Source organism: Siphateles boraxobius, unplaced genomic scaffold (genome assembly GCF_051911475.1).
Source record: "Siphateles boraxobius isolate OS27281-9 unplaced genomic scaffold, OSU_SipBor_1 19, whole genome shotgun sequence".
NCBI classification, from domain to species: Eukaryota; Metazoa; Chordata; class Actinopteri; order Cypriniformes; family Leuciscidae; genus Siphateles; species Siphateles boraxobius.
Genome location: NW_027508799.1, coordinates 32464984 through 32492172, shown reverse-complemented (window position 1 = coordinate 32492172; position 27189 = coordinate 32464984). Strand labels below are relative to the sequence as shown.

The window sequence follows — 27189 nt, the reverse complement described above, 5'->3', positions numbered from 1 at the left end:
TTCAATTTTTAAACAACTTCAATGTTTATAACAACCCTAAATCATAAAATTACTGAAAAATGAGGATTCAAACAACTTTAGAGTTCAATTAATACAGGTTTTGGCAAAAACAAAAAGTTTTATAAAATGATAAACCTTTAAACCATTTTTTAAGAAAAGGGTAATAATATTCTGAAATATAATTACAACTTCTATTTGAATACATTTTAAAATGTAATGTATTCCTGTGAGGCAAACCTCAATTTTCAGCATCATTACTCCAGTCTTCATTGTCCCATGATCATTCAGAAATCATTTGAATAATTTTGAGCCATTTATCATTTACCAATGTTGAAAACAGTTTTTGCTGCTTAATATTTTTTGTGGAATGTTTCTTGAGCAGCAAATCATCATATTAGAATGATTTCTGAAGGATCATGTGACACTGAAGACTGAAATAATGATGCTAAAAAAATTCAGCTTAGATCATAGGAATAAATTACAATTTAAAAATATATTCAGATAGAAAAGTTATTTTAAATCGTAAAAATATTTCACAATTTAATTTTTTCTGTATCTTTAGTCAAATGAATGCAGCCTTGGTGAGCATGAGAATAACATTAGTGTATATATGTGTATGTGATTAAATGTGATGATTTCGATTTTTAGGATCCACATTAGCTTCTTTTTTATTGCAATACACCAGTTAAAATTTACAACACTCCACATATGCTGTATAAAAATACGACCTGAACCGACAGGTTTGTTGGTATGAAAATAGGGTAAATGTGGAATATAATTATTTATTTATTTAGATATCACAGTGAAATGTGACCTGACAGGTTTTCGTGAGATAAACTCCTGCATTCTGGGATGAGTAAACCGACTGGTTTGCTGGATCAGTGCTGGTCGGGTCACATGGGCAGGTCGGTGCTGTTGTGTCGAGTTTTCCTGGATGTGCCGTCGTCCCGTGGCTGTGCTTTCTGCAGGCTGGACATGGCAGCCGTGCGCTCAATGTCGATGACGGCGTACAGCTCAGTCCGGCGTGTGGGGGTGGGTGGTAAGGGTGTGGTGGGTGTTTTTGGGGTGTGAGGTCCACTGGAGTCCGACACTTTGTCCATTTCCACCTCAATGTAGTTGAGCTGCCGGAGCGGGTCGCCCGCCCCGAGCCTTCGGAGGTCGAAGCTGAATACGGTGGGCTGAGTGCTGGAGCAGTGGAGTTTGTGCGCGCTGAGCGGCACCGTGACGTTCTCCGTGTTGACGTAGTTGTGCTGGGGATCGAGGGAATGGAAGCCGTTCAGAGAGGGCGACTTGAGATCGTCCTCGTCCTCCGCCTCACTGTTGGTTTTGCGTGTTTCCCACACGGGCGGCAGCGCGGGCAGGTTCTCGTAGTTGAGCAGCGCAGTCCGCCGTTGCGCTGAGTTGTTGGCGTTGTGGGCGTCGGGAAGCGGTACAGGAGGTCTGTTTCGTCTCGCTCCGGACCCGGCGGGTGCGACCACGCCGTTTTGCTGCTCGTGGGGCGTCTCTTTGCGCTCATCGCTATCGTAACCGGTGTCACAGTCTGTCGCAAGGCCTGTGCAGCCATTCACTGTCTTTGCAGGAGAAGTGGCGTTATCTGTACTAGAGCCGGCCACTCCTGCGTCCTGCTCGCCGAGATCTTGCGGGCTCTCCTTGAGCAGCATCTGTCTCTGGACAGGCGTAGGGCCCAAAACAAACTTTACACCCTCTGAGTCCAAAACCACGTGCGGCTCAGTCTCATTAGCCGACGTTGGGATTGCGCTCTCGGGATTGGACGTCCGGAGCTCCAGAGGGGCATGGCCACCGCTACGACAGCGCCGCTCCTCTTGTAGACCCGTAGTGTTGACGTAAGTGTGCACCTGCACAGACAGCACATTCATCAGAAGAAAAATATGAATTACGAGTTTTACATTTTCTCATAAAAATGCGAGGAGTGCTTGTACGCACAAAACCTGCTTTAATAACATTTCATTAAATTTTTCATTCAAAACATTCATTAACGGTCAAAAGTTTAGAAACATTACTATTTTTAATGTTTTTAAAAGAAGTCTTATGCTCACCAAGCTGCATTTATTTGATTAAAAAATCAGCAAAAAACTGTAATATTGTGAAATATTATTACAATTTAAAATAATGGTTTTCTATTTTAATATACTTTAAAATTTAATTTATTTCTGTGATGCAAAGCTGAATTTTCATCAGCCATTACTCCAGTCTTCAAAGTCACATGATTCTTCAGAAATCATTCTAATATGCTAAGAATTAGCCTTCATTCTAATAAAGTGTTAGCCTGTGTTTTTAAAGTGAAGTGCGTCTGCGTACCGCTTCATCATTGAGCAGCAGTGGGTGTGTTGATTCCTCCCCTACTGATGGTAACCTAGTGCTGCCCACTGAAGGATGGCGACTCGAAGGGCGCGAGGACGCGTCGCCAAATGACGGGTAACGGACGATTCCATTGGCTACTGTTGGGACAGAGTAACCAGGAGCTGTAGAGAGAGCGATTGAAGAGTAAGTAAGAGAGTCCAATATGAATGTGAGGTTTGGAAGTGTGTCTGTTCTTACTGGTGGGAGTGTGTGGCGTCACTGGAAGCTCAGGCTCCAGCACTGGTTCCTCCACAACACTGATGCTGTTGTTGTGCATGATGTCCTGCAGCATGTTAAAGATCTCCTCGGCCCGTACACACTTGAACGCGAATATCCCTGAAGAGGAGTGAAGAATGAATGGGATTGACACATAAAGCAACAGATTCAGATTCAGATTATTTTATTTAATGTCAGCATTCAAAGCTATTTTCATGGCAAAAATTCCATTACAAAAATACAAATACCATATAAATACAATAAAAACAAAACAAATATAAACAACAAGTCATATTATACAATATATTTTTTAAAATTAACACATGATAAAAAATCCAAAACCTTTTCAGGCATAATCTCATTAAATATGTCCTTCAATGAAGTAACTTCATAAAAGAGCATTCTGCTTGCGTTAAGTCCAGGACAATCTTATAAAATATGTTTGACAGATAAAGGAATTTTACAAAACAAACATAAAGTTGGGTCTTCACCTTTAAGCAAAAAAGCATGGGTCAAACTTGTGTGCATAAAGCAACAAATATCAGTCATACAGTAAAAGCAGATCTGATGGAGAGACTGAGTAAGCTGGTGAGTCTCACCTTGACCGGTTTGGCAGCGCCGGCCGCTCTCAAAGGAGAAGAGGTTGGAGTCGTAGCCATATCGACGCAGGCAGAGGTAGGGCCACTTAACGGCGTCACGTTTGCGCGTGTGCAGAATGAGCTCCTCCTCCGTTAACTCCATCACGCCCGAGCCCAGCTCATTACCATCATCATCCACGTTTATCACCTGCAAACACACACACCACTTTCAGCATCTGCACACTTCTAAACTCTAAATCATGTGTTAAAATAAATAAATGAATTTATTTGAGGGTTTTTTGGGTCACTACATAATTCCCATATTACACTGTTATTTCAGAGTTTTGGGATTATTTGTAATTTTCCTACTAGAATGATGCGTCTGAACTTCTGCCTGGTAGTAAATGTATATGGCATAGTAAGAATCTGGCCTCAGTTAACACACGTTTTTCCATAGACACACACAGAGGCATCTTGGGTAAAGTAAGAACAGTTTCTGATCCTCTGAGAACACAAGAGCTGATTTATTTTCTTATTAGAGCATTGAATGATTTGGTACATTAACAAAAATGAGAATTTACTCTCTGTAAGGCATGGAATCTGTTGACCGCAATACATGTGTGACAGACAGATATTTTCAGACCGTTTCGTTGCTCACTTTAAATTTGTTGTGATGGTTGTCAGGGATGATCTCTTTATCGGGACAGCTACAACAGCTCCCCATGGCGCCTTTAACACACCATTGGCCCCCTGTGCAAAAGAATAGATGTGCGGAGAGAAACAGTTGAGATGGAAAAGTACAGGGAGATATGAAGAGAGAAAATAAAAACATTTGAGAAACATCACACATGTTGTGCTTGCTATGCTGTTGTTCATTTAGAGGAGGGTAAAGCCAAAACATCCATCTGTCCCAATTCTGTAGATGTGTGTTAACTGTGATCGTCCAGCAGAGCGCGCTCCAATGCTCACCTACATCCAGCCATCAACAGTTCTGCTTCACAGCTCAACATCGCACTTCCAGCATGTGTGCGTGTGAGGGAGAGAGATCAGCTTCCTGTGGAGGCAAAACACACAAAACAAACTTATGAACACTTTTGTTATCATGCATATACTGTAATTTTCGTTGGATGAAGCACAGAGCCATACTTTCCCATCTCTGGCATAGTTAAACTCTACCGAGTCGTCAGAGATGAGTAGTATATATAAAGAGATCAGAGATGTACACATAAAATACTAAGTTCAGGATAAACTCAAAAAAATATTTTTTTATGTTGTAAATAAAGATTTTACAAGAAAATACTATTTCAGTCTTTCTACTACAAAATTTTACGTTTAATTCAATGTTTTGCTTGCCGTTTCTTTGTAATTGTGAAATAACTAGCAATTCCTGAGTGAAAATTGTTTCAAAGCAAATCCAGTTTTTTTCTAGTGTTGAGGATTTAAAACAAGCGTAAGCAAAGACCGGATTCTGACTCGGGTGCCCCGGCCGCCCTGCACATTTATAATTCATGCACACACTTCCTTTACATGAACATCAAGAAATACTTCCCAGATCATAACAGCTGTTTTATTTCGAATACCATTTTCATCGGTTTAAACGAAAGAATGTTTTTTGTGTTGTACACTTGATCTTGCTGCTTTTGTTGCCCCCTGATTTCTCTTTCTGTGATCAATAACATTGCGACTTACATCATTTGAGTCATTAAGCGGTCATGCACTCCAGCTACATGAGTGATATATGGATGATGTGTGAAACTCATCTGTCTCAACTGTATAATTAGGCTAGTTTAAGGTTCAGGGGTTGATCAGATGCATTTCTTAAGAGCCTTTTACTTAGACGTGTCCTTGCGTTTAAAAACTGCTGGACTAAATGCAACGGCATCTTTAAAAAAGGCCCCGTTTACACCTGGTATTAAGATGCGTTTGGGTCGCTGGGATCACAAGTAGACGAGGGAGACACAGTCCCGTTTACACCTGGGGGCTCATTTATAAAACGGTGCGTAGGATCCTTACTAAAAGTGTACGTGCGCCAGAAAGCTAAAAATGGCATACGCAAAAAAATATTCAGACTTATAAAACCATGCGTACGCCAGAACCTGCGCAGAATTAACTTTATAAATCCCAGTTAGCGGAAGACTGTGCACACATGCGTCTCCTCCCCGAAACAACCATATATGGAGCTTACAATGCCTAGTTTTACTATGCATATCCTCATCTGCATATCATTTGCATATTATTATTTATCCATGTGATAACATGTTTAACGGTACAAGACATTAGGAAAATATGAAATGCGGATGTGGTCACATTAGTTACATTAATAAAAACTAGCAGCCTATCCTTGCCTTGTTTTTGAATAAATAAACCAAATAGTATAGAATACATTTCGGAGAAAGTTTTTCTTAATCTTTTCCACTGGCCAAAGAGTATTTTTAATTGATTTATGTTTTTAATGGAAACAGATAGACCTTGCTGTGAATTATTTGCACGAAACCATTTTCTCAGACAATCTGCTATTATCATAAGCAATTATCTCTGTAGTTAAACATTAAAACACAGCATGCCAGAGGAAACGGGTTCGAAAGCATTGCATCCACAACAAATATTTCTATTTATTGAATATAAAAAATGTTGTAACTTCTCAGTAATGATTTCATGTAATTTAAGTGTTTAACTACATTAATCAGAATGGCATATTTAATCTAAATCATTGTTTTATTTATTTAAACTGTTATTGTGAACATGCACTGTATTTATGATTAGGACTTATAATGAAGATTTACGGTTTTAGATAGGCTATATATGCGTCAGTTTCACTAAACGGCCCAACGCGCTCGCTGACGTGGACATTTAAGAAGGGATGGATGTTTGCTTCATGTGATAGGCTTGGTGAGTGAAATAATATTTGTATTATCTTTCTGTATATGTATAATTTTCTTTAGATTTTCTGTCTAAAAGTGACCAAAAAGACATGACTTCAGCTCACCATCGGTGTCGCCAAACTGCTCCATCTCCAAAATGTTTGTACGCATGGGTCAGAGTTTGCGTGCAGGTGCGCAAATTTTCCCGTCGAGTTTGTTTTTATAAATCACAACTTGTGCGTCGTAAGTGGCGTACGCCTCTTTCAGGGGCTGTTTTGTGCGTACGCAGTGGTCATAAATGAGGATCCCGGTGTTTTAATCCATTTCTTTTGTCCACTTTCATCCTCTTCTGTTCTGATTTCTTCAAGGGGAGGGTCCATGGGCGGGTAAAGCTGTATCAGCTTTTTCAGATCTTTCGATCTAATGGACAAAACAAGCTCGCGCAATTTATGAATGAGATGAGACGAGACGTTTGTGCTTGGTACGTTTCTCATCTTCAAACCAAACTTGGGTCTTCAGCGCTTCCCGTAATGTTTAGGCATTATGTCAGTAGGCGGAGAGTAGACGGTCTTTTGCGGCTGTTCGAACACATTTGACCACATGAGCGTCTCTATGAAAGCAATCCGCTCGAATATGTTTACGTCTACCTCTGAAAGTGGTTGAAAGTGGACAAGCTCAAAACATTTAAGACCCTGTTTACACCTGTATTTAGTAGGCCTATGCTCAGAATATCGATACAACGATACATCGTCATGAACCCCTGCAGTGCGCGTATCTGCTGTATCGATACTGTTGTGCTTTTGAATGTAGCCAATTCAGGGCTCGAATTTCAGCAAGCCTTCAGAATTTCAGAATTTTTTGCGAGTATTACGCATTATTCTAATCATTCATGAATGTAGACGAGGTCTCCCACTTATAATGCGGGAAATTCCCTCAAACATTGATTGAGTGTCCAGCTGTGCCGCGTCTTCTGTCTCTCAAAATGGGTTGCTCAAGGCAAGCGTTAAACGCGCTGAAGGCGGTGATACTACACCTAAAAGGGTAGGAGTTGGGACATGACGGAATATTCACTTGCATATTCGGGCGAGCATTGCAATGTCACTTAAGTTTACCATTCGCTCGTCTTTTTAATTCTTACTACGCTAAACTATTCAGTACTCGCACGCTCTCTCTTAGAGATGGTTTTCTCGGCATGCTTAAATAAGAGTAAAGCCGCCTCACAAACAGCCTGTGAGTAACAAAAGTTCTTTTTCACGGATTATATCGCTTTTACAGCGAAAAACAAGCAAAATGATGTAAAAAATGACGGTCTTGGTGAGTATCCAACTAGGGCTGTGTTGAAAAAATCGATTCACCAATTCTGAATCGATTTTCATATTAATTTCTAAAGATCGATCCGTAACTCAGAGGATCGATTTAATAATAGGCCTACATTTTCCCCGTTAACTTTAACTTGCCGCGTCATTGAATTCACGCATACACGCGAGGTGGAAGGACATTACAACAACGAACAAGGCGGTCAGTAACGTTAAGCAAGCGGTTGCTTTGAAAACTCCAGAAACGCTCAAAGCTGCGATCTGGCACCATTTCGGGTTTAGAACAAGCAATGCAGAGAACGAATTGACAAAAGCAAAGCAATTTGCAAAGCCTGCCAAATGGAGGTGAAGTATTGTGGAAATGCTACTAATCTCAGGAACCACATGATGCGACATCATCAAGACATTATATCCAAGCCCGCCACCGGACCGCAACAGATGACACTGAAAAAAACTCTACAACTGGAAACTAATTCTGCACGCTCTGTCAAAATAACTGAGGCGAATGCGGGCTTCATTTGCAAAGGTATGCGCCCGTATTCTGTTGTTGAGAACGTGGGATTCAGGAGGCTAATGAAGGTAATGGAACCAAATTATGTCATTGTGTCAATGCTTTTTTCAAAAACACTTATCTAAATCTCGAAGATCGGATCAGATCAGATCGAATCGAATAATGATAATCGATTCAAGATCTTGAGAATCGGAATCGAATCGATTCTTGAAATTTGAATCGAAACCCAGCCCTATATCCAACACAGTCGGTTATGTCTTAAATAAGCATAAAATGCATGTGATGTGACAGTATAATGAAAACAGGATCCGTGCACTGGCTCTTAAAGTGACAGCAGCCAAATGTGTTAGTGTTGTCAAAAATATTGATATTTCGATAAATATCCACACTGAAATATCTGAACGGTACCAATACTAATCTCCCGAAGTATCGATACACCGATACTAGCCGAGCGGTCACTTTCACTTCTCTCCAAAGGCGCGTTGACAAACACCACACGTGACGCACTCGTCTCATTTGCTCTGGCTAAATAGCAAAAGTGAATGGAAAGATGGCGAGTGCGGAGGCCCCGCGACCGGCTTTGGTTGATTGATAAAGAACACGCGAGCGGGGATGTCGGAGAATAGCGTGGACGCGCGTAAAAACACACTGCAAGCGGGCATGTCGGAGAATAGCGTGGACGCTCGTAAAAACACACTGCGAGCGGGCATGTCGGAGAATAGCGTGGACGCTCGTAAAAACACACTGCAAGCGGGCATGTCGGAGAATAGCGTGGACGCTCGTAAAAACACACTGCAAGCGGGCATGTCGGAGAATAGCGTGGACGCGTAAAAAACACACTGCAAGCGGGCATGTCGGAGAATAGCGTGGACGCTCGTAAAAACACACTGCAAGCGGGCATGTCGGAGAATAGCGTGGACGCTCGTAAAAACACACTGCAAGCGGGCATGTCGGAGAATAGCGTGGACACGGGTAAAAACAAACTGCGAGCGGGCATGTCGGAGAATAGCGTGGACGCTCGTAAAAACACACTGCAAGCGGGCATGTCGGAGAATAGCGTGGACGCGCGTAAAAACACACTGCAAGCGGGCATGTCAGAGAATAGCGTGGACTCGCGTAAAAAACACTGCAAGCGGGCATGTCGGAGAATAGCGTGGACGCGCGTAAAAACACACTGCAAGCGGGCATGTCGGAGAATAGCGTGGACGCGCGTAAAAACACACTGCAAGCGGGCATGTCGGAGAATAGCGTGGACACGCGTAAAAAACACTGCAAGCGGGCATGTCGGAGAATAGCGTGGACGCGCGTAAAAACACACTGCAAGCGGGCATGTCGGAGAATAGCGTGGACGCGCGTAAAAACACACTGCAAGCGGGCATGTCAGAGAATAGCGTGGACTCGCGTAAAAACACACTGCAAGCGGGCATGTCGGAGAATAGCGTGGACACGCGTAAAAAACACACTGCAAGCGGGCATGTCGGAGAATAGCGTGGACGCGCGTAAAAACACACTGCAAGCGGGCATGTCGGAGAATAGCGTGGACTCGCGTAAAAACACACTGCAAGCGGGCATGTCGGAGAATAGCGTGAACGCGCGTAAAAACACACTGCAAGCGGGCATGTCGGAGAATAGCGTGGACGCGCGTAAAAACACACTGCAAGCGGGCATGTCGGAGAATAGCGTGGACGCGCGTAAAAACACACTGCAAGCGGGCATGTCAGAGAATAGCGTGGACGCGCGTAAAAACACACTGCAAGCGGGTATGTCTGAGAATAGCGTGGACTCGCGTAAAAACACACTGCAAGCGGGCATGTCAGAGAATAGCGTGGACTCGCGTAAAAACACACTGCAAGCGGGCATGTCGGAGAATAGCGTGGACACGCGTAAAAAACACACTGCAAGCGGGCATGTCGGAGAATAGCGTGGACGCTCGTAAAAACATACTGCAAGCGGGCATGTCGGAGAATAGCGTGGACGCGCGTAAAAACACACTGCAAGCGGGCATGTCGGAGAATAGCGTGGACGCGCGTAAAAACACACTGCAAGCGGGCATGTCGGAGAATAGCGTGGACGCGCGTAAAAACACACTGCAAGCGGGCATGTCGGAGAATAGCGTGGACGCGCGTAAAAACACACTGCAAGCGGGCATGTCAGAGAATAGCGTGGACTCGCGTAAAAACACACTGCAAGCGGGCATGTCAGAGAATAGCGTGGACGCTCGTAAAAACATACTGCAAGCGGGCATGTCGGAGAATAGCGTGGACACGCGTAAAAACACACTGCAAGCGGGCATGTCGGAGAATAGCGTGGACGCTCGTAAAAACATACTGCAAGCGGGCATGTCGGAGAATAGCGTGGACGCGCGTAAAAACACACTGCAAGCGGGTATGTCTGAGAATAGCGTGGACTCGCGTAAAAACACACTGCAAGCGGGCATGTCGTTTTTTCAACGTAATTTATAAAGTTAACATAATCTGACTGAGGAATCATAGACAAGTAAATATTGTAACTGTAGTCAAATGTAAATTAACTTGTGCCAATTTAACTTCATTCAAAAATTATTAATTAATTCTGCAATTTGCCTTCATTAGCGATTATAATCAATTTGATTACACAGATACTAATTAAACTAAACTGAGCTAGACAATGCAATCTCTGAATTAAATAATGAAATGCCTTAATCTGTTTAATCTTATTATTATACATTACTGACACTCTATCCTCCAATTTGATACTGTTAAGTGCTTTGACACAATCTGTATTGTTAAAAGCAATATATAAATAAAGGTGACTTGACTTCATGCCAATCCAGTGAGCATTGTTTCCGCGTGTGATGCACGCACGTTTGCGTTTAAATCTGTTCATCAAATTACGTTAATGTATTAACCAGCATTTATGGCCGATGAAAAATGCATTTGTTACAGTATATTTTAATCTTTGATAACAGTAGGTAATAAAAACACAATGGATCATGTTAGCTCTGGTCCAATGAAAAAATATTAACAGATAGAACTCAGGACATTTTTGTTCATGTAAAATATACCTTATTGTCATGTTCTAGACTTGTTATATTTAGCTTTAAATAAAAAAAAAGACTCCCTTAATATTGTGGCAGTTTTTTTCTCTGTGGTATCGAATATCGATATTTTTCAAGGTATCGTATCAAAGTTAGAAATTCTAGTATCGTGACAACACTAATATGTGTCTGTCATTAATATTGTTGTAAAAACAACAAAAGATAGCTTTAATTATAAGGAATCTGGATTTATAGTCGATTTATTTAATTTAGTCAGGACTAAAATACTACCCAATGTTATTTTACATTTAATTACTTTATTAAGTTCTTAATGCTAAACCTATTCAAAAACTTTTCTCTTTATTGGTAGGCTCTTTATTCAATTGTATTTATGTTTAAAATGATTTCAACATAATGTAAAGAAATTACTGTGTTTGGTACACATTCCAACATTTATTTAATTTAACTCTCATTGTTTTTTAATTATAAAAACTAAACAGTTTTTCAGTTATCACAACTGTTATAACACTGTTTATTCAATAAAGATATTACTGTTACTAAACTCTGCTCAAAAGAAATTAAAATTCCAAATTGATCCATATCGTGATACGTATCGTATCGTGGCTTTAGTATCGTGACATTGTTGGTGATACACAGCCCTAGTATTTAGTGTCGTCCACTTGTGATCGGATTGACGAAAACACTTCTTAACACCAGGTGTAAACAGGGCCTGAAAAACCTGACAACTTCACACATTTAGCAGATGCTTTATTTAAATCAACTTCCAAAAGAGAAGCAAAAGCGGACAACATGATCAATGATGGAAAATTGCCCCAAAACTACAAGCATTCATAGCTCAACCTTTAACAAAAAAGGCAACAGATGATTTTAAATAAGAATTTGCAGCATGACCTAAAGCTCAGTTCATTATCGCCACTCATGAGGATGAAACGTGAATAATGCATGAGCTGCAGTAAAGCTCTGCTCTAGTTTACAGTTCATCTTCCTGCAGGAAACAAACCGCTCTTTCACTCACATTATCACTCATCATACATGGTAAAATGGTTTAAGTAAGCCACGCACACACACACACTCTGACTCGCTCAGGCTACAAAAGTCAATCTTCGGAGTCTGCACACCTTGTTATACGTCACACCACAAAATTAAGTCAGCACTGCAGCGCTCGGTTTTTCTTCTATATTTAATGAGTGAAGTATGTAGGGCGTAGCGTGGAGAGAATTTCACTGGCAAAACCTGGCACCAGCCCGGTGTCCCACCTGCCCAGGTATGTGGAGGTCATGTGACCACAGCACACGTACTGCTCACATTCCATTAGTTTAACATCCATCAACCAGAACAACTGACCCAAACGCTCTCAGTGTCAAATCTCATTCGCTTGTGGGTTCTAATCAAAAGACTCAACACATTCAGTGATTAGGCATGTTGGCACAACTGCACAACTTGCACAACATTAGAATGAGCATTAAGGATAATCATGACACCCACTGCAATTTCACTTTAAATTTCAAGTCCAAACGCCTACGACAAACTCACCAGAGCGCTCACACACCATCTCTGCCTCTCCGTACGAGACAGATTAGCAGCGGCACGTCGAGATTCACTCATTCCTACTGCATGTTTGGGCAATTATCACTCCACATAATGAGGGAGGTCATGACTAGCCTGCAATACCCTACTAAACCACGGGCATGAGTCAGCCTCACGCCGAGTCATGTTACAGCTCCAATCTCAACTCACAAAGGTCACATGACTAAAATTGAAGAGGTCATTATCACGGCTCTACCTGGACGAATCTCATAAGCCTAAGACTGGTGTGTATTTGATCAAATTGTTGCTTGCAGATGTATGTTTGTTGCTGCGTGGATCACGCAAAAGAAAGCTGGAGAATGTCGACTTGAACATTTATTTTCTCTCCCATGAATTGCATTCAATTTAAGCTCACAACTCAACTAAAGCATGATTTCTTATGGTGTGATGCTAAAAATATTTCAGTATGACGTTCTGTCAAACACATTATGCAAATTTTCATGAACCGTTAACAAATTGAATGTCAAATCATAAACCATTTGGTTTCAGTAAGAATGCTTATCTATAAAGTCATACTTTGATCATATAGCCTACTATAAGCCTGAATCAATTATTATTGAAATAAAACCAAAAACGAGTTATTAAAACACAAAGGCCTTGATTTAAAGGTGGGGTATGTGATTTTCTTTTTTGACCATTTTTTCAAAATTACTTGAAATCCTATTCCTGACCCACTTGCTGGCTGTAAATTAGAAGCACTGAAATGAAAATTAAGCAATTTAATCATCTGTGGAACGGGCAGGACTCGAAAAACTCCAGCCAATCATTTTCAAGACCGTCTAGAATCATTGGACAGAGAATGCGTCACTCAAACGGTCTTACCATGCCCCCCTCCCCCCACCCCCCTCGCGCGCTTTCCCGTTCGTGCGCATACTCAAAGCTCGTGACCCAGTCACAGGAAGTGCAAGTCGCCCCGGTACAGAGAGAGAAGGAGAAGGTATAATTTCTTCCGTTTGGAGAATGTCAGACAAGACACCATCACAGAAAAGGAAATCTATTTTCGAGAGAGCAATTACGAACAAAACGGCCGAAAGAGAAAGGTCTAAAACAAGGGTCATTCTAGGCGATGCTTTTAAACGTTGGCGGCAACTGAAGGACCAGGAAGGACTACCAACAGATGCGGCTGTGGCATTTTTTCTGCTTGACCGGTGAGAAGCCGATTATCTTGTAGTATTTACTAATAATCAGGGAACTGTCTTTACTGACGATATGCGCACGAGAATTGTAGCTGTTCTAACGTTATAGCCCAGCCATATGTAGAACTAGCTAGCTAAACAACCTGTTTGGGGAGGAAGCTGATGTGAGCGATTGTATCTATTTAACGTTATGGGCATCTGAGTTTTCGCTCGTGCTTGATTGCGCGTCCATGTTTTTCGAATGGGTGGAGTCAGAGCCAGCGTTGGAGGAGAAGTAGGTAGGACCTTATGAGTAGTGTATTTTCAAAATCTGCCGGCCGTTTTGCAAATCACATACCCCACCTTTAATAAAAATAAATGTAAGCGCTGCGTGTTTCAGAGTGAAGAGCGGCACTTTTCTTTTCCACGCGAGCAGCTCATGATCTGGTGAATTTATTGTCTCAGTTCACAGTAAATGTTGCTCCACTCGTCTCTGCATCTGTTCTGAGTTTGAGTCGCTTATAACATGCGACAACCATAATCCTAAACTTGTAATGAGAAACACTTTTGTCAACAAAACCGAAGCTTTAAGGGATCCATGTGGATTTCCAACTAAACAAAAGCTCAATGATTGATTTCATGTTTGAAAAAGAAGAAATTAAGAAAGCCAAAACTGGTATTGTTGTAGTTTTACAGTTGTATCATTATTATTTTTTTAACTACTCTTTTTTTTATTTTACAGTTAATATTTTTAGTAATCATTATAATAAATATTATTATTATTACTACTACTACTATGATTTTTAATATCTTTCTCCATCTTTGACTAATTATTATAATATTATTTACTATAATATATTATTTTTATATTCATATTGACATTTCAAATTTTTCTGACAAACCACAGCAAACCTGAAGCTTTTTGATTTTAAATCACATCGCATATTACGATATTAATATTTCTTTTGAATTTCTTTATTCAGTAATAATAATTAGTATTAGTATATTAGTAAAAATAATATATTAATATTGTAATTTTACAGTTTTTTAAATTAAATATTACAATTATATTCATATTTATTATTTTGTATTTTTATATGAATTTTACTTTAATAATAAATAATTATTATTTTATAGTAATATTCATATATAATAACACTTACTTGTGGAATTGTGCAGCTCTACAAACAAACACAGCAAACCTGGAGAGGTTTTTTTCCTGTTCTTTTTAAAATCACATTTTAAAATCGCAATTTGATTTCCCCCCCCCCAAAAGCAGCCCTAATTATTAGTATTTGTAAGAGAGAGCAAGAAAAACAGACAAGTTTAGTGTGAGAGAAGCGAGGGGTCATGAGGCACGCATACTACATACTGAGACCTCCAGGGAAAGATGGACGACAAGTCAAACACTTTCACTGAAAACAGGGGAACCGCTGCGGGTAAAGATTGCACTCCTCTGACTTCATCGCCCTCAAACACGCACACACTCGTGGGCTGTGTGTGTGTGTGTGTGTGTGTTACAAACCATGCGATGACTGAAGCCACTGTGTCTCTCCCCCGCACAATGTTCACATTCCACGGGGCACAGGGTGTGGATACAGAGGTAGAGTTTTTCATACACAAAAATGCCTTTCTATCTCTCTCTCTTCATCTTCGGCTCACCCACTCCTCCTCTGCTGGTGCTGCAGAGGCTTGTCATACAGCGGCCAATCTGTGACTCACTGGATTTGCATTCTGGGAACGGTGTGGGGTCACTGGAGCACTGAAGTGTTATTCTGCATTCGTAAAGAATTCTAATAGTATAAACAGCGCGCTGGAAAGAATGAGTCAGGAGACGCTCTTAACTAGCACTTTCGAGCTCCTATTAACAGCCATTTGAAGCCATCACATGCAATTTGGTTCAACATTTCGCCAATTTGCTTTTTACTTGCGGTCTATCACATAAATTGAAACGTACAACCCTGACAGGTAACTGAACTGTAGCACCACAATATAGCATTATTGTGTGCCATGCCATGACACTGACAGCTTCGCAAATTCTAGCGTAACTGCATCTGTTTATATCTGCTGAATAAATAAAAGGGCATTCATATAAACAGCTATTCTGCTGAGAAAAGATGTTTTCCATCGTTTTTAAGTGCTTGTACCACATGTAAAACTTGCAATTCAATAGGTCTTTTGCAAAGTAAATGGTTGCCAGGGTGTTGCTATAGTTGCTAAATGTTTTTTTTATTTTAGCATGTTTTGAGATAATTTAAACTGCAAGAAAAAAAATGGTAAATGGCCAAGGATGCAATTTTATTAAATTAGTATATGCAATGAATGTTCACTTTAAATGTTGCTTCACACAAACTTTCCTAACATTTAATGAGAAGCACTTATAAACCGGCTGTTGCAACAACAGGAACGATTTAAGGGCTCTCTGTGTTTTATCTCCAAAATAAAATCTCAATGGTTCAACATTCTGAATATGAAGAAATTAGGACATTAGTATTAGTATATTAGCAAATGATGAAAAAAAGATACATTACTATTTAAATTTTATAGTTGTAATGAAAAATAAAATGATTATTTTCTTGAATACTCAATATTTTTTATTTAAAAGTGAACTATTACATTAATATTGTTATTTTTTATCATAGTATTTTAGTTTTATTAATATTTCATGTAATTTTGTTGTGTCTATCATTTTATTATTATTTTTATTTCAGTTTAAGTTTTATTTCCAGTTAATGATTTTAGTGCTTTAACTTAAACTTTTTTTTTTTTTTGGCCAAGGCAAGTTTTTTCAACTAATATTTATATTTTATTTTGGCTTTATTTCAATTAACAGAAATGTTTTTATTAGTTGTAGTTTTAGTTAACTGCAGCCCTACAACCAAGCACAACTAATCTGGAGATATAAAAAAAATCAAAAATGCATCTTAAAATCGAGAGAGAAAAATATTCTCCAAATTGTGCAAGCCTAATTTACACGCTCTTGGTCTGACTTACATTTACATTCATGCATTTGGCAGATGCTTTAATCCAAAGCAACTTGCATTGCATTCAAGTTATACATTTTATCAGGTCATGCATTCCCTGGAAATCGAACCTGTGAAACCTTGGCGTTTCTAGCGCCACACTGTACAGTTGCTACAGGAATGCATTCGCATGGTACAGGGATGTGCACTGTACATGCACTGTGAGAATGATGGAAAGTCATGAGTGGGGGATTAGCATGAACTAACCCCACACCTTTGAACACGGCATTCCAAGCCTGGGAAAAAACACGTCTCGAATGCAGCGACCCTCCAGTAACTCCTTACACAAAGCTACATTCTCCAGAGTCCCAACTCTGAAATAAAGATACACTCCTTCCCTTCACGCTGGAATGTAAACACCATTTAACGTTGGGTTTCTTGGGCTTTCTGGTTTGGAAAAATAGGATACAGAAATGCATGCTTGCTTTAAAGCGTCTTTTCCCAGGAGAGGGCTATAGATATGACAGACAGCTCGTCTCCAACTGGCAATGAATAAGCGCCACGGGCACACCCACTCATTAGGACAAAGATTTATTTCAACTTTAATGGCTCTGACAGCAAAACCGTCCAGACAGGCATCAGATGATGCTGACAGGGGCAAAAGTGTTTTAGCTCTCTATCCAAAAACAGGAGGATAAATCAGATCCATTGATCAGAGACTCATGATTGGCTTTTAGAAAAGAGGAGGAAATCCATGAAATTTAATTGTTCATTGAGATTAGCAAAATAAATATCAGCCTTCAACCCTACATGTATTATATTTGATGTGTAAATTTCAAAGGCCTCTAAACGATCAACATGATCAAAACCTAGGGATGGACGATATGGAGCAAAAAATATATCTCGATATATTTTGCTATATCTCGATATACGATATATATCTCGATATCTTTACAGGAAAAATAACCCAACAAAAACTAATGCAAAAACAAATATGCCAAATACCACAGTCTTTTTTTTTTTATTGGAGTGCAAAGAGGTAGGCAGTTCATGTAGTCCAAAGTGCTTCTGCGACATTTAAAAAAAAAATCCCTGTATACAAAAATAATAATTGTATACAAATTATTTGCTGTATACAAAAATAATTGCCACCTGTCCCGTTTTACCGGGATTGTCATCCTTTTTAATAACATGTGCCGGGAAATGCATCGTTTTCGAAAGGCTGTGTGAATGTTCAAACCATGGTTCAAACCGTGTAGCGTGCGCACGGCAGATAGGGAGAGAGCACCGTGTAGCGCGCGCACGCCAGAGAGGGACAGAGAGCGAGAGACCTTGCGTGTGTTTGCTAGTGTGCGTGTGTGCCTCAAGAAGTGCATGTAAGACAGCATTTAAGACGATCTTTTTAGACGAGTTCTGTAGCCTCCGGGCTAGTTCCGGGCGCCGCCATGTTGAATGAGACAACACGCGAGGGGAGGGGGAACAAAATCAAGGAGGCGGGGGCGAGCACAGCGCAGAGAAGACAAAGCGGCGAAATCAGAATTAAATATAAACAATATATCGATATATACGATATGTCAAAATCCATATCGTGTTTAAAAAATATCTCGATATATTTTAAATATCGAGATATCGCCCACCCCTATCAAAACCTGTTGCATACAACCTAATTGATAGTTTATACTTTTTTATCAAGTAAAACGCCTTTTAGTATAATTGCAAAAACATCCACCATCTTTTATAAAGTAAACGTAAGATTAACTTTTATATTGTTAGTATTATTTCAAGAAGAACATTAACTGGACTAAAGCAAACAGGTTTACTTGATTATCCATACATTTTTTTAAAGAAAATCATGTTAAAAATAGTTTGTGTCTGATCAAAACCTACTCTATTTTCGTTTAAATTAATCTCTCACTTGGTAGAAGTCATTCAGTCAGACAGATGATGGACATGCAGGATGACATGCCTTCGTTCCTTAAAAAAGCATTGACAAATGTATGCAACATCAAAAGAAAATCAAACCCCAAACAACACTGAAAATGCTAAATCTGAAACCAGCTGATCCATACTAAACCTGACTAAAAACCTGACTTTTTCTCAGTTAAAAAACGATCAGATCTGCAACATTTAGAAGGAGACTGCATGGACATTTCTATCCTGAGACATGATACAGATGTCGCAATTCTCAAGTAAGCAATAGCATGATTGATTTGTGGGTTCCCTGAGGTCACGGTCCTCCAGAGGACTATTTGCATTATGAACAGTGATGCAGAACTGACAAGCTTTAATGAGTATTCACTAAACGGGCTAATTACAGAGCTAAAGTTATGCTGGAAGTATGATCAGCCATATGTTTAAGAGCAGCTGCAATGAGTGTGTGGGACGGGTGGGAGGTAGAGAGCTCTCCAGTGAGTGCATACACTAATACTGTGCTCTCCTGGCATAGAGAGAGTGAGTTCTTCCTCGTATGGCTATGTCACCCTGGTAACCCAGTGCTCCCAGTATGGCCAGCTGGTGAACGCTGAGCGACTCGCACACTTCAAACGAGCGCCAGAGTTTACTTTACCTCCCACCAGAAACACAGAGGACGAGAGACACCGTGTCAGAGCGGGGGAGGTAAAATAGGAGATTATTTTTTAACTCCTATACCAACTCTGGTTTGAAAGAAAAATTTACTACAAGGCAGAAACGATATATTTGTCTTGCAATATCTGAGTGTTAAAATTGGTGCATGCAGCATGTGTATGCTTTACTGTTAATTTTTATTTTATTTTAAACTTGTTTAACACTTCCTCTCTCCTTAATTGTAAGCATAAAATAATGTCTCCTTATGTGTGCATAAAAAGAAACCTATTTTCATTCACCCCAGATTCATATAATAAATTAGAACTTCTGCATGATTGAAGAAAGTAATGACCAATTTTTAATTGGTTATTTTACTGCGATTCACAAATTAATATTAATATGAGAATACTCAAATAAAAATTGATGTCACAATGCAAAAAAAAAAGTCTATGTGCAAAATAACGTTCTTATTTCTTTCTTCTCATTATTGAAATATGAAGTGGGCATGTCATGGTTATAAATAATTGCGATTAATAGTTCATATCACTTACAGTGTAAACTTATGTTATTTACTTAGTTGGAATAGTTATAATTATAATAATATTATAAAAATTATAATCAAAATAGGCCCATATGATTTACTTTAAGGCTGTGAAAACTCTTATTTGTATAATTACTTTTTTATAATATAATATAATGTACTGTAACTGGTAAAACATGATTAAAATTTAAACTGCACAATGACTGCGGTTATCACAAATAATTGCGATTAGAATGAATAATCAGATCAGTCGATTAATTGATAATTGTGACATGATCTTAAAAAAACATCTGCGAGATTCATTCTGTAAATGGAGTAAATAAATCTAACTCAGGTCTCCAATAACGGGCTATGATGAAAACGAGGAGCCTCCAGTGAAACTATGAAATAGTGGCTATTAGCTCTTCACATAGCAAACAAGCTTAAGCTCGTGTGGGAGGCGCAAGATCAGAAAGAGAGCGGCCGACCTCGCTGCATGATCCTGAGGACAAGAGAAGGGGGAGGGAGTGAGAGAAAGATAAAGAAAGTCCATCTGAATACTGAAATACAGAAATCAAGCACAGGTCAGTTGCTCTGAGGACACAGAGGCCGTCCGCTGACCTGGGGACAGTAAAGCCTCTCGAGTCAGGAGTTTGGGCTTAAGGCCCCGTTACACTCCCGGTGAAGGTTTTTTCCGTTCTTCGCTTTGGGGTAAAAAGAAGTTCAAAATATGTGAGCAGAGGTATACTGTTAAAGACCATCCCGACATAGAGAGCGTCGTTTGGATGATTATGTTAATATCTGCTGCGCGCATTCCTTTCAATAACAAAATAATAAAAGAAAATTGACAGTTAAGAGAGCATCTGATCCATAGACTGTAAAAAAAGATGGACGACACCCCTTCGCTCTCTTCCATTGGCGAGAAGTGAAGCCGCCATTGTCCCGATATGGCGCTGACATCTTGGGACTTGAGTCTGCGCAGTTGCGATTTCGGGACCAGACATGCGCAGTAGTGAGCAGGAAGCTAAAGCCGCGAAATCAACGTCCCGCCCTCACTCTCGACGAATCAAGCGCAAGCACACGCCTCTGCTGCAGAACAACCCATTATGTCGGTGTGAAATAATTATAGAAATTTAGATATTAAATTTAAAGCTCCAACCTCCTCAGTTTTCCAAAGATCCCGAAAAAAAGTCTGTTGTTGCTTCAGTGACTACTTCGCTCAGAGAACCTGTCAATCACAGCTGTCAATCATGTACGCCACAGCGCCGTCTTTATAGCATCAAATAACTAACCAAAAACAAACTTATTTTACAAACAAACACTTGAAATTACATCAGTGTGATAAAACTACAGTAAATGACAGAAACTATCTTTGGAAAAAAGATATGTGAAGTGTAATTTAATTGTTTAGTTGGTGTCACGTCCCGGTGAATAACATGGGTAGGCGGAGTTTATGAGCTAAACTAGGACCGGTCACCGGGGGGCGATCGAGACGCTTTGGCTTCACTTTTCAGGGCTTGTGCGGCAAGCTTGATCTGATCACAGCGATGTGGATGTTTGCACGAGCTCTGCAATTCAGCACTCAGTAAAGTCACTTCATGTTTATTTATGTAGGCCTAACATTTTATACAATAGATTGTTTACTACTTTACAGTAGAGCTGAAACGATTAGTCGACAATAAAAAATTGTCGACAAATATCTTTGTTGTCGAGTAGTCGTTTGATCTCACGTGACCTAATGTTAGGGCCTGCAATATCGCGATTTGACCGCTACGACGCTGTAGCGCTAGAGTGTAATGCAGCCCTTACAAATATGGCGGTAGAAGAGAACACAGCGCGAATTATGACAGAGTGCAAACAAATCCGAACTAGCAAGGTGTGGGAAAGTTTCACAAAACTTCAAACCAAAAATGCTGTTGTGTGCAATACATGCAAGGCGGAACTTGCTTTTCACGGTAGCACAACATGCATGTTGGAGCACTTAACCTCTGGGGTTCTTCGGACCAAATGGTCCCCAAGAATTTAAATAAAAAAATGTGTAAAATCATAGCTTCATCGGAATGGTCCGAAATTTGGTGACTTTGTTGGTACTTGGTATATGAACACCCCAAAAAATTGGGGACAGGATTTGAATAGTCTAAGTGGTTGTAAAAAAATGGTCACACTCAGAGCCTTCGAGTCCAAATGGTCCCGCCATAGGAAATGAATGGGAAATTGGCAAAAATGTGACAATACAGAGTTTTTTTGTGCGTACAATCTACAAATCAGCCACGATCCAGAAAAAAATGACTCTAAAATGAAATACAGCTTTAAAAAAAATAAAAAAATATATTTTTTTATTTTCTATTATATTCAATGGGGGGGAAAATGGGGGGGAAATGGGTCATATTTATTGCATAAATATTAATTATAAATCTTAAATTATCTCATAACACCAAAAAAGAAAAGAAAAAATATTATAAAAAACATGTAAAAAAAAAAAAAAAGATTTTCTTTTAATAAATTTGAATCAAACCCTTCCGGACCATTTGGTCCCGAAGACCCTGAGTGTGACCCTGAAATGAAGGACCCCAGAGGGTTAAAGAGGAAACCTCCCGGCACAAGAGGAGCCGGTGAGAGGTGAGTGCTCTCCAGCTGGAGCTAACTAACTAACTTAGTTGTACATCTCTTTATTAGAGAATGCAATACTACTAGTTATAATATTAACAATAATAATATAATTACAGTAATGTGATGATTTATTTTGCATAGAATAAAGCTTGTTCGAGCTTAGGAGTCAGGGCTGTTTTAATTATTGTAACACTATTAGGTATTATAGTCTGATCACTTGCCTGTATTTTGTTCCATATTCATGAAGACTTCGAAAAGGAGATGTTAGGAAGAATATCATGTCAGCTACTTTTTCATACTGTTAATTAAATGGTGAATGAAAATGTCTCTGTCAGCTCAAATGTCATGTAAAAAAATATTGTAATTTTATACTTACAATAATTGTTTGCAGATTCATATTTTACCATTCTTTGTGAATTGTGTCCTAAACTAAATGTCCCTTTTTCTGTTTTAGTTCTAAGAAAAGCAGTGGGCCTATTGATGACTTTTTTTCTGAAGAGGAATTCTTGTACTCCTCAGCAAGCAGCTGCTCTTATAGTCAATTCTAAACATGATTCTGATTCATTTATGTTTGTTTGTTTTTCTATTGAAAGAAAACAGAATATTTGTGTGTGATTTGAGTTGGACAGAAATCAGACAAATTTAAGAGAATGACCTGTTTAGTTGGCTCAAAGTTCATTAAAACACCATTTCAAAAGATGAGGTGAATTTTTTATATATATATATTATAGTGAGAATATGTATAACTCAATGTTTTAACTAATTGAAAAGGCTGAATAATAGTTCCAAACTTACTGGCTAGGCAGAAAAAATAATCGATGATTAATCGCTCTTATAATCGTTAGAATAATCGACTATAAAAATAATTGTTTGTTGCAGCCCTACTTTACAGTATCAAAACCAGTGTCAGCTAGCCTGGCAAGCCAGTCCTATCCAGATGTTAGATCTGGGAACTCACAATTGGCATACCTCAGTCCAAGGAACGGGATAAACGGTTGTCTTTCAAATTCCCTCTGCACGCAATAGGACAGCGCTACAACCAACCAGAGCAACGGACGGCTGTGGCTGAGTTAGTCCCATGCATTTTCCACCAGCGGAGCTAGTTTATATATTAAACTTTTGCCGTATCCGGTCGTCAAAACTCCGAACACATCGTCCTTTTTTAAGTGACGTTCTCTTAACTACAAGTCATCCAGAGTTGCGGCCAAAGGCGATTCGAAAGACCGCTGTTCGCCAGCTGCATCTTCTTTCTTTTCAAGTAACAGGGAAATCACGTGGAACTGTCACAACGCTGCCGTCATTATGTTAAGCCCGCCCACCAACTCGATGTGATTGGCCTGACCAGAGTTTGGTTTTTCCAGCTCAAAAGCCTATGGAGAGTTCTAGACCACCCTTTATGCACAATAATTTTTGCTGCCGCTAGGGTGCGTCTAGATTTCTAGGCTAAGTGTCAGCGTCTCTTTCAATTGAAATTACAACTTCGGTTTCTACTATAAAGAAGCTCTCAAGTCGGTGTATTCATGTTTTTACTCACGGTCGTCTGACCTTGACGGACTGAACAGAAGAAATGAACTGGAGAAGATTTCCACGTCAATGAAGGCGGAGCCTCAGAGCCACAACTTCCTATTACGTGATCGCCACAGACCAATGGTGGTTGTTTACCAGCCATAGCAAACTTTTCCAGAAAGTTCGCTTTGGCAAGACGTTTCGAATTCCTGAAACGAACTCTGTTTTGGCCTGATTTTGTTCAGTTCGTTCTTCAATTACGCTTGATATCGGAGCCTTTAAAACTCACACTCAGCTGTCTCTTTTTTTCAGCAGAAAACATAAACACTTGTTTTCTGTAAATCTACTTAATAGCTGAAAACATTTTTACAACATGACACCGTTCTTGAGCTGAACTGAATCAACACTGAAGTGACAAGAGCTGAATGTTGAGACTATTGTCTTTTTTAGAGCTGTTTTACAGCAGAATATCTCATATTTGATGAAGTTTGCATTATTGATTCTGTTATTGTCCTGCTTATTACTATGAAGCTGCTTTGAAACAATCTTGTATAAAGTTGATCTGAGCGTTGGGTATATTGAATGCTGAAGAACATTGGGGTCCAAACAACACAGGACCACATTGACTTTCATTGTACGGCCAAAAAAAACCCCACAAATGTTTCAAAATATATTATTTTGTTTTCCACAGAAGAAATAAAGTCCCTTTATAGGGACTGTGAATGTTGTCTGAGATAAAACATTTGTAGACAAGTTAGTATGTTGTTATTCTCATTAATGCATTAAAAACGTTTAAATTGAGCTCAGCTGTTTATGTGCTCCCCTAACAAAAACTCAGAGGTGTAAGGTCCAGGTTCAGAAAGTAAAAGTCCTCAGTATTTTGTTCCAATCACCTGGATTTGCTAATTCGCAGTTTTTCAGGAGATAGAACTAATTAGTGAATTTTGGTGGAATAAACATATGGAAGGACTTTTACTTTCTGACCCCTGGACTTTACACCTCTGCAAATACTTGAATCAAACTGAAGGCTAAACTATGAATAGTTCTGGTTATTTATTGCGTCTTTGAACGATTGTGATGATGATTCAGCTCAATTCTTCTAACATGGTTATTATGATAGAAGAAAGAAAGAAAACTGCCGAGCTGCTCCAAGTGTTTTCATAAGAGCAGCAAAGCTATTTCACCGAGCCACTGAAAAGAACCGGACGGCCTTCAGAACTTTTGCTCCATTATCTGCAATTCAACACAGCCTCAAAATCAACGTTTCTCATTACGGAGAAGAAAAATCTTCCTGCCATAGACAGAGAATGAAAATGATTAATAGATGATAAGACATGCCAAGAGAGCCACAACACTAAATGCTGAATTTCACTGAGATATGTGAACATTATTGTGTAGTGCTTTGAAACTACTTGCTTAAAAGAATGGACACCTAACCCAATATCAATACAAAGTTAATGCGTTTAAAGCATCCTTTCGCTGCTTAGAGTACATGCGTCAGAGAAAATGTCAAATGCAATAACGGGAAACCATAAAGGCAGTGCTGCTGAGTCACTGGGCAAACAGGAGAAACACAGTCACCATTAACACACACACAGATTTGAGGGAGCATGTGTTTTTGACGTCTTTACACTGTCCTGCTTTTTGACATCTATCAGCAGCACGAGGCGGCGTTACAGAATTTTGCCAAAGATTTATCCTATGGGTGGAGATGTTCTTGGTCGTCACACCCAAAGGTCCTTTACTTAAGTGCAATCATGACTCCAGGTGTGGTGACATAGAATACACCGCACCCATTAGAAAAGGGACTAATATGTCCTCAATTCAGCTCATGCCATCACCAGGCCGGTGATTTGTAGTGGAACATCTCGAGTTATTAACTATGAAGCAAACCAATACCTACCCTACATTTGCATGGACCAAATCTATCTCTAAATAACCCAACAGACAGATGAAAACCAGAGATGTGCATGTCAACCTGGGTGATTTCCGGTGCAATAGGGCCCTGCTGCTGAATCTGTTCAACATTTCATCGCAGAAAACGTGAAGGACATAACTGCTGCATCACTGCTGACCGCTGTTTTCCCAGAAACAACACATTGCCAGACTGCAAATGAGGTTCTTGGAAACACATGACCCTTGAGGAGCTCTGAGGATCAATGCTGCTGATGGAGCGTGATGAACACGCCATGTTAGTTAAGGTACAAGCTGTATATCTTTTAGCATATACGGTCATGGTGAACAGTGGAGTAACAGTATACAGAAGTAGCCTATTCAATGCATTGTTTACATTACACTACATAGAAAAACATCAGAAATGTTGCATAGCTTGAGCTAAAATGTGATAAAGCATGCAAATACCAGTAAGTGTGAATGGAGGTAGTCATATATAAGTGGCCACTGATTATTATCAGGTTTATTAATTAATGATTATACCCTTCATTACCCGTTGAAAGTCAAACTAGTGAATTATGGGTTTATGTTCATTTAAAAATCTGAAAACCCACAGAATGTAACTTTAATAGAATTAATTATGAATAAAACAACCACGTTATGAGGGTTATGATGGTAACAGCCCACCAGACATGAAACTATTCGCCATAAAATCACCATAAAATGCATTTGTAAGTTACAATGAGTTGTTTTGGGTGTGTTTTTAATATAAACACACTACTAGTTCATCATCACTTATCAGGATAAACGCACACACCAGTTTAACTTTTACTAGCGAATTCATGTTTATTGTGCATATTTGAACCAAGCACATCATATTTGTAAGCTTTTATCAGGATGTTTTGATAAACTCTAGTTTAACTGCACACACACACACTCTAAAATCAAAAATGTTTGAACACACCGATGCCAGAGGTCAAACAAGTTTTAAACTCTTTTTTTGCACCAAAACAACAAACCAACAGGAGAAAATATGTCATAAAACCCAAAGTCTTGGCTGGTTTGTATTATATAATAGTTTGTGAAGCTACTATGCTAATTACGTAGCCAGCTAACAACTAATCACAGCAGAACAGATTTGATTTCTAAAAAAATAAGGTAAATGTGTACTTACTATAGTCATATCTCCACTGCTGAGTTTAATAAGTGGTTAATGGTGTAGATAAGCGTAGTAAATGAGTGTTTTCCAGTCAAATGTGTAAAATCTCTTCACGGGACTCATCGCCCGAATCAAACTCCCTCACAGACACCAAAAAACAGCATAACTTTTACATCTATCCATGTCCTGTAGTCCCGATACGGATGGAAAACAAAAGACAAACTTGAAAATTTTATTCCGATACTGATTTTGAAGTCTAACCGTTTTCACTGTGAATTATATGTAAATATATGCGATATTTTCGTTGAACAGCAGCAGAAAGTGAAGGCGCTCGCGCAGACTCAATGTGAGCTCGCGCTGCTCCGCTCTCACTCTCATCAGGCCCGAGAGA

At 39.5% G+C, this 27189-nt stretch overlaps 1 protein-coding gene across 1 annotated transcript; it reads right to left on the bottom strand.

Moving 5' to 3' along the window:
* frs2a (fibroblast growth factor receptor substrate 2a) lies at positions 1–27189 on the bottom strand. The gene is made up of 7 exons (XM_077235041.1): positions 26814–27189; positions 4125–4209; positions 3814–3905; positions 3177–3363; positions 2560–2697; positions 2320–2483; positions 1–1856 (listed from the first exon to the last, which is right to left on the bottom strand). The coding sequence occupies exons 3-7, from the start codon at positions 3877–3879 to the stop codon at positions 894–896; spliced, it is 1518 nt and encodes a 505-aa protein (XP_077091156.1). The 5' UTR covers positions 3880–3905; positions 4125–4209; positions 26814–27189; the 3' UTR covers positions 1–893.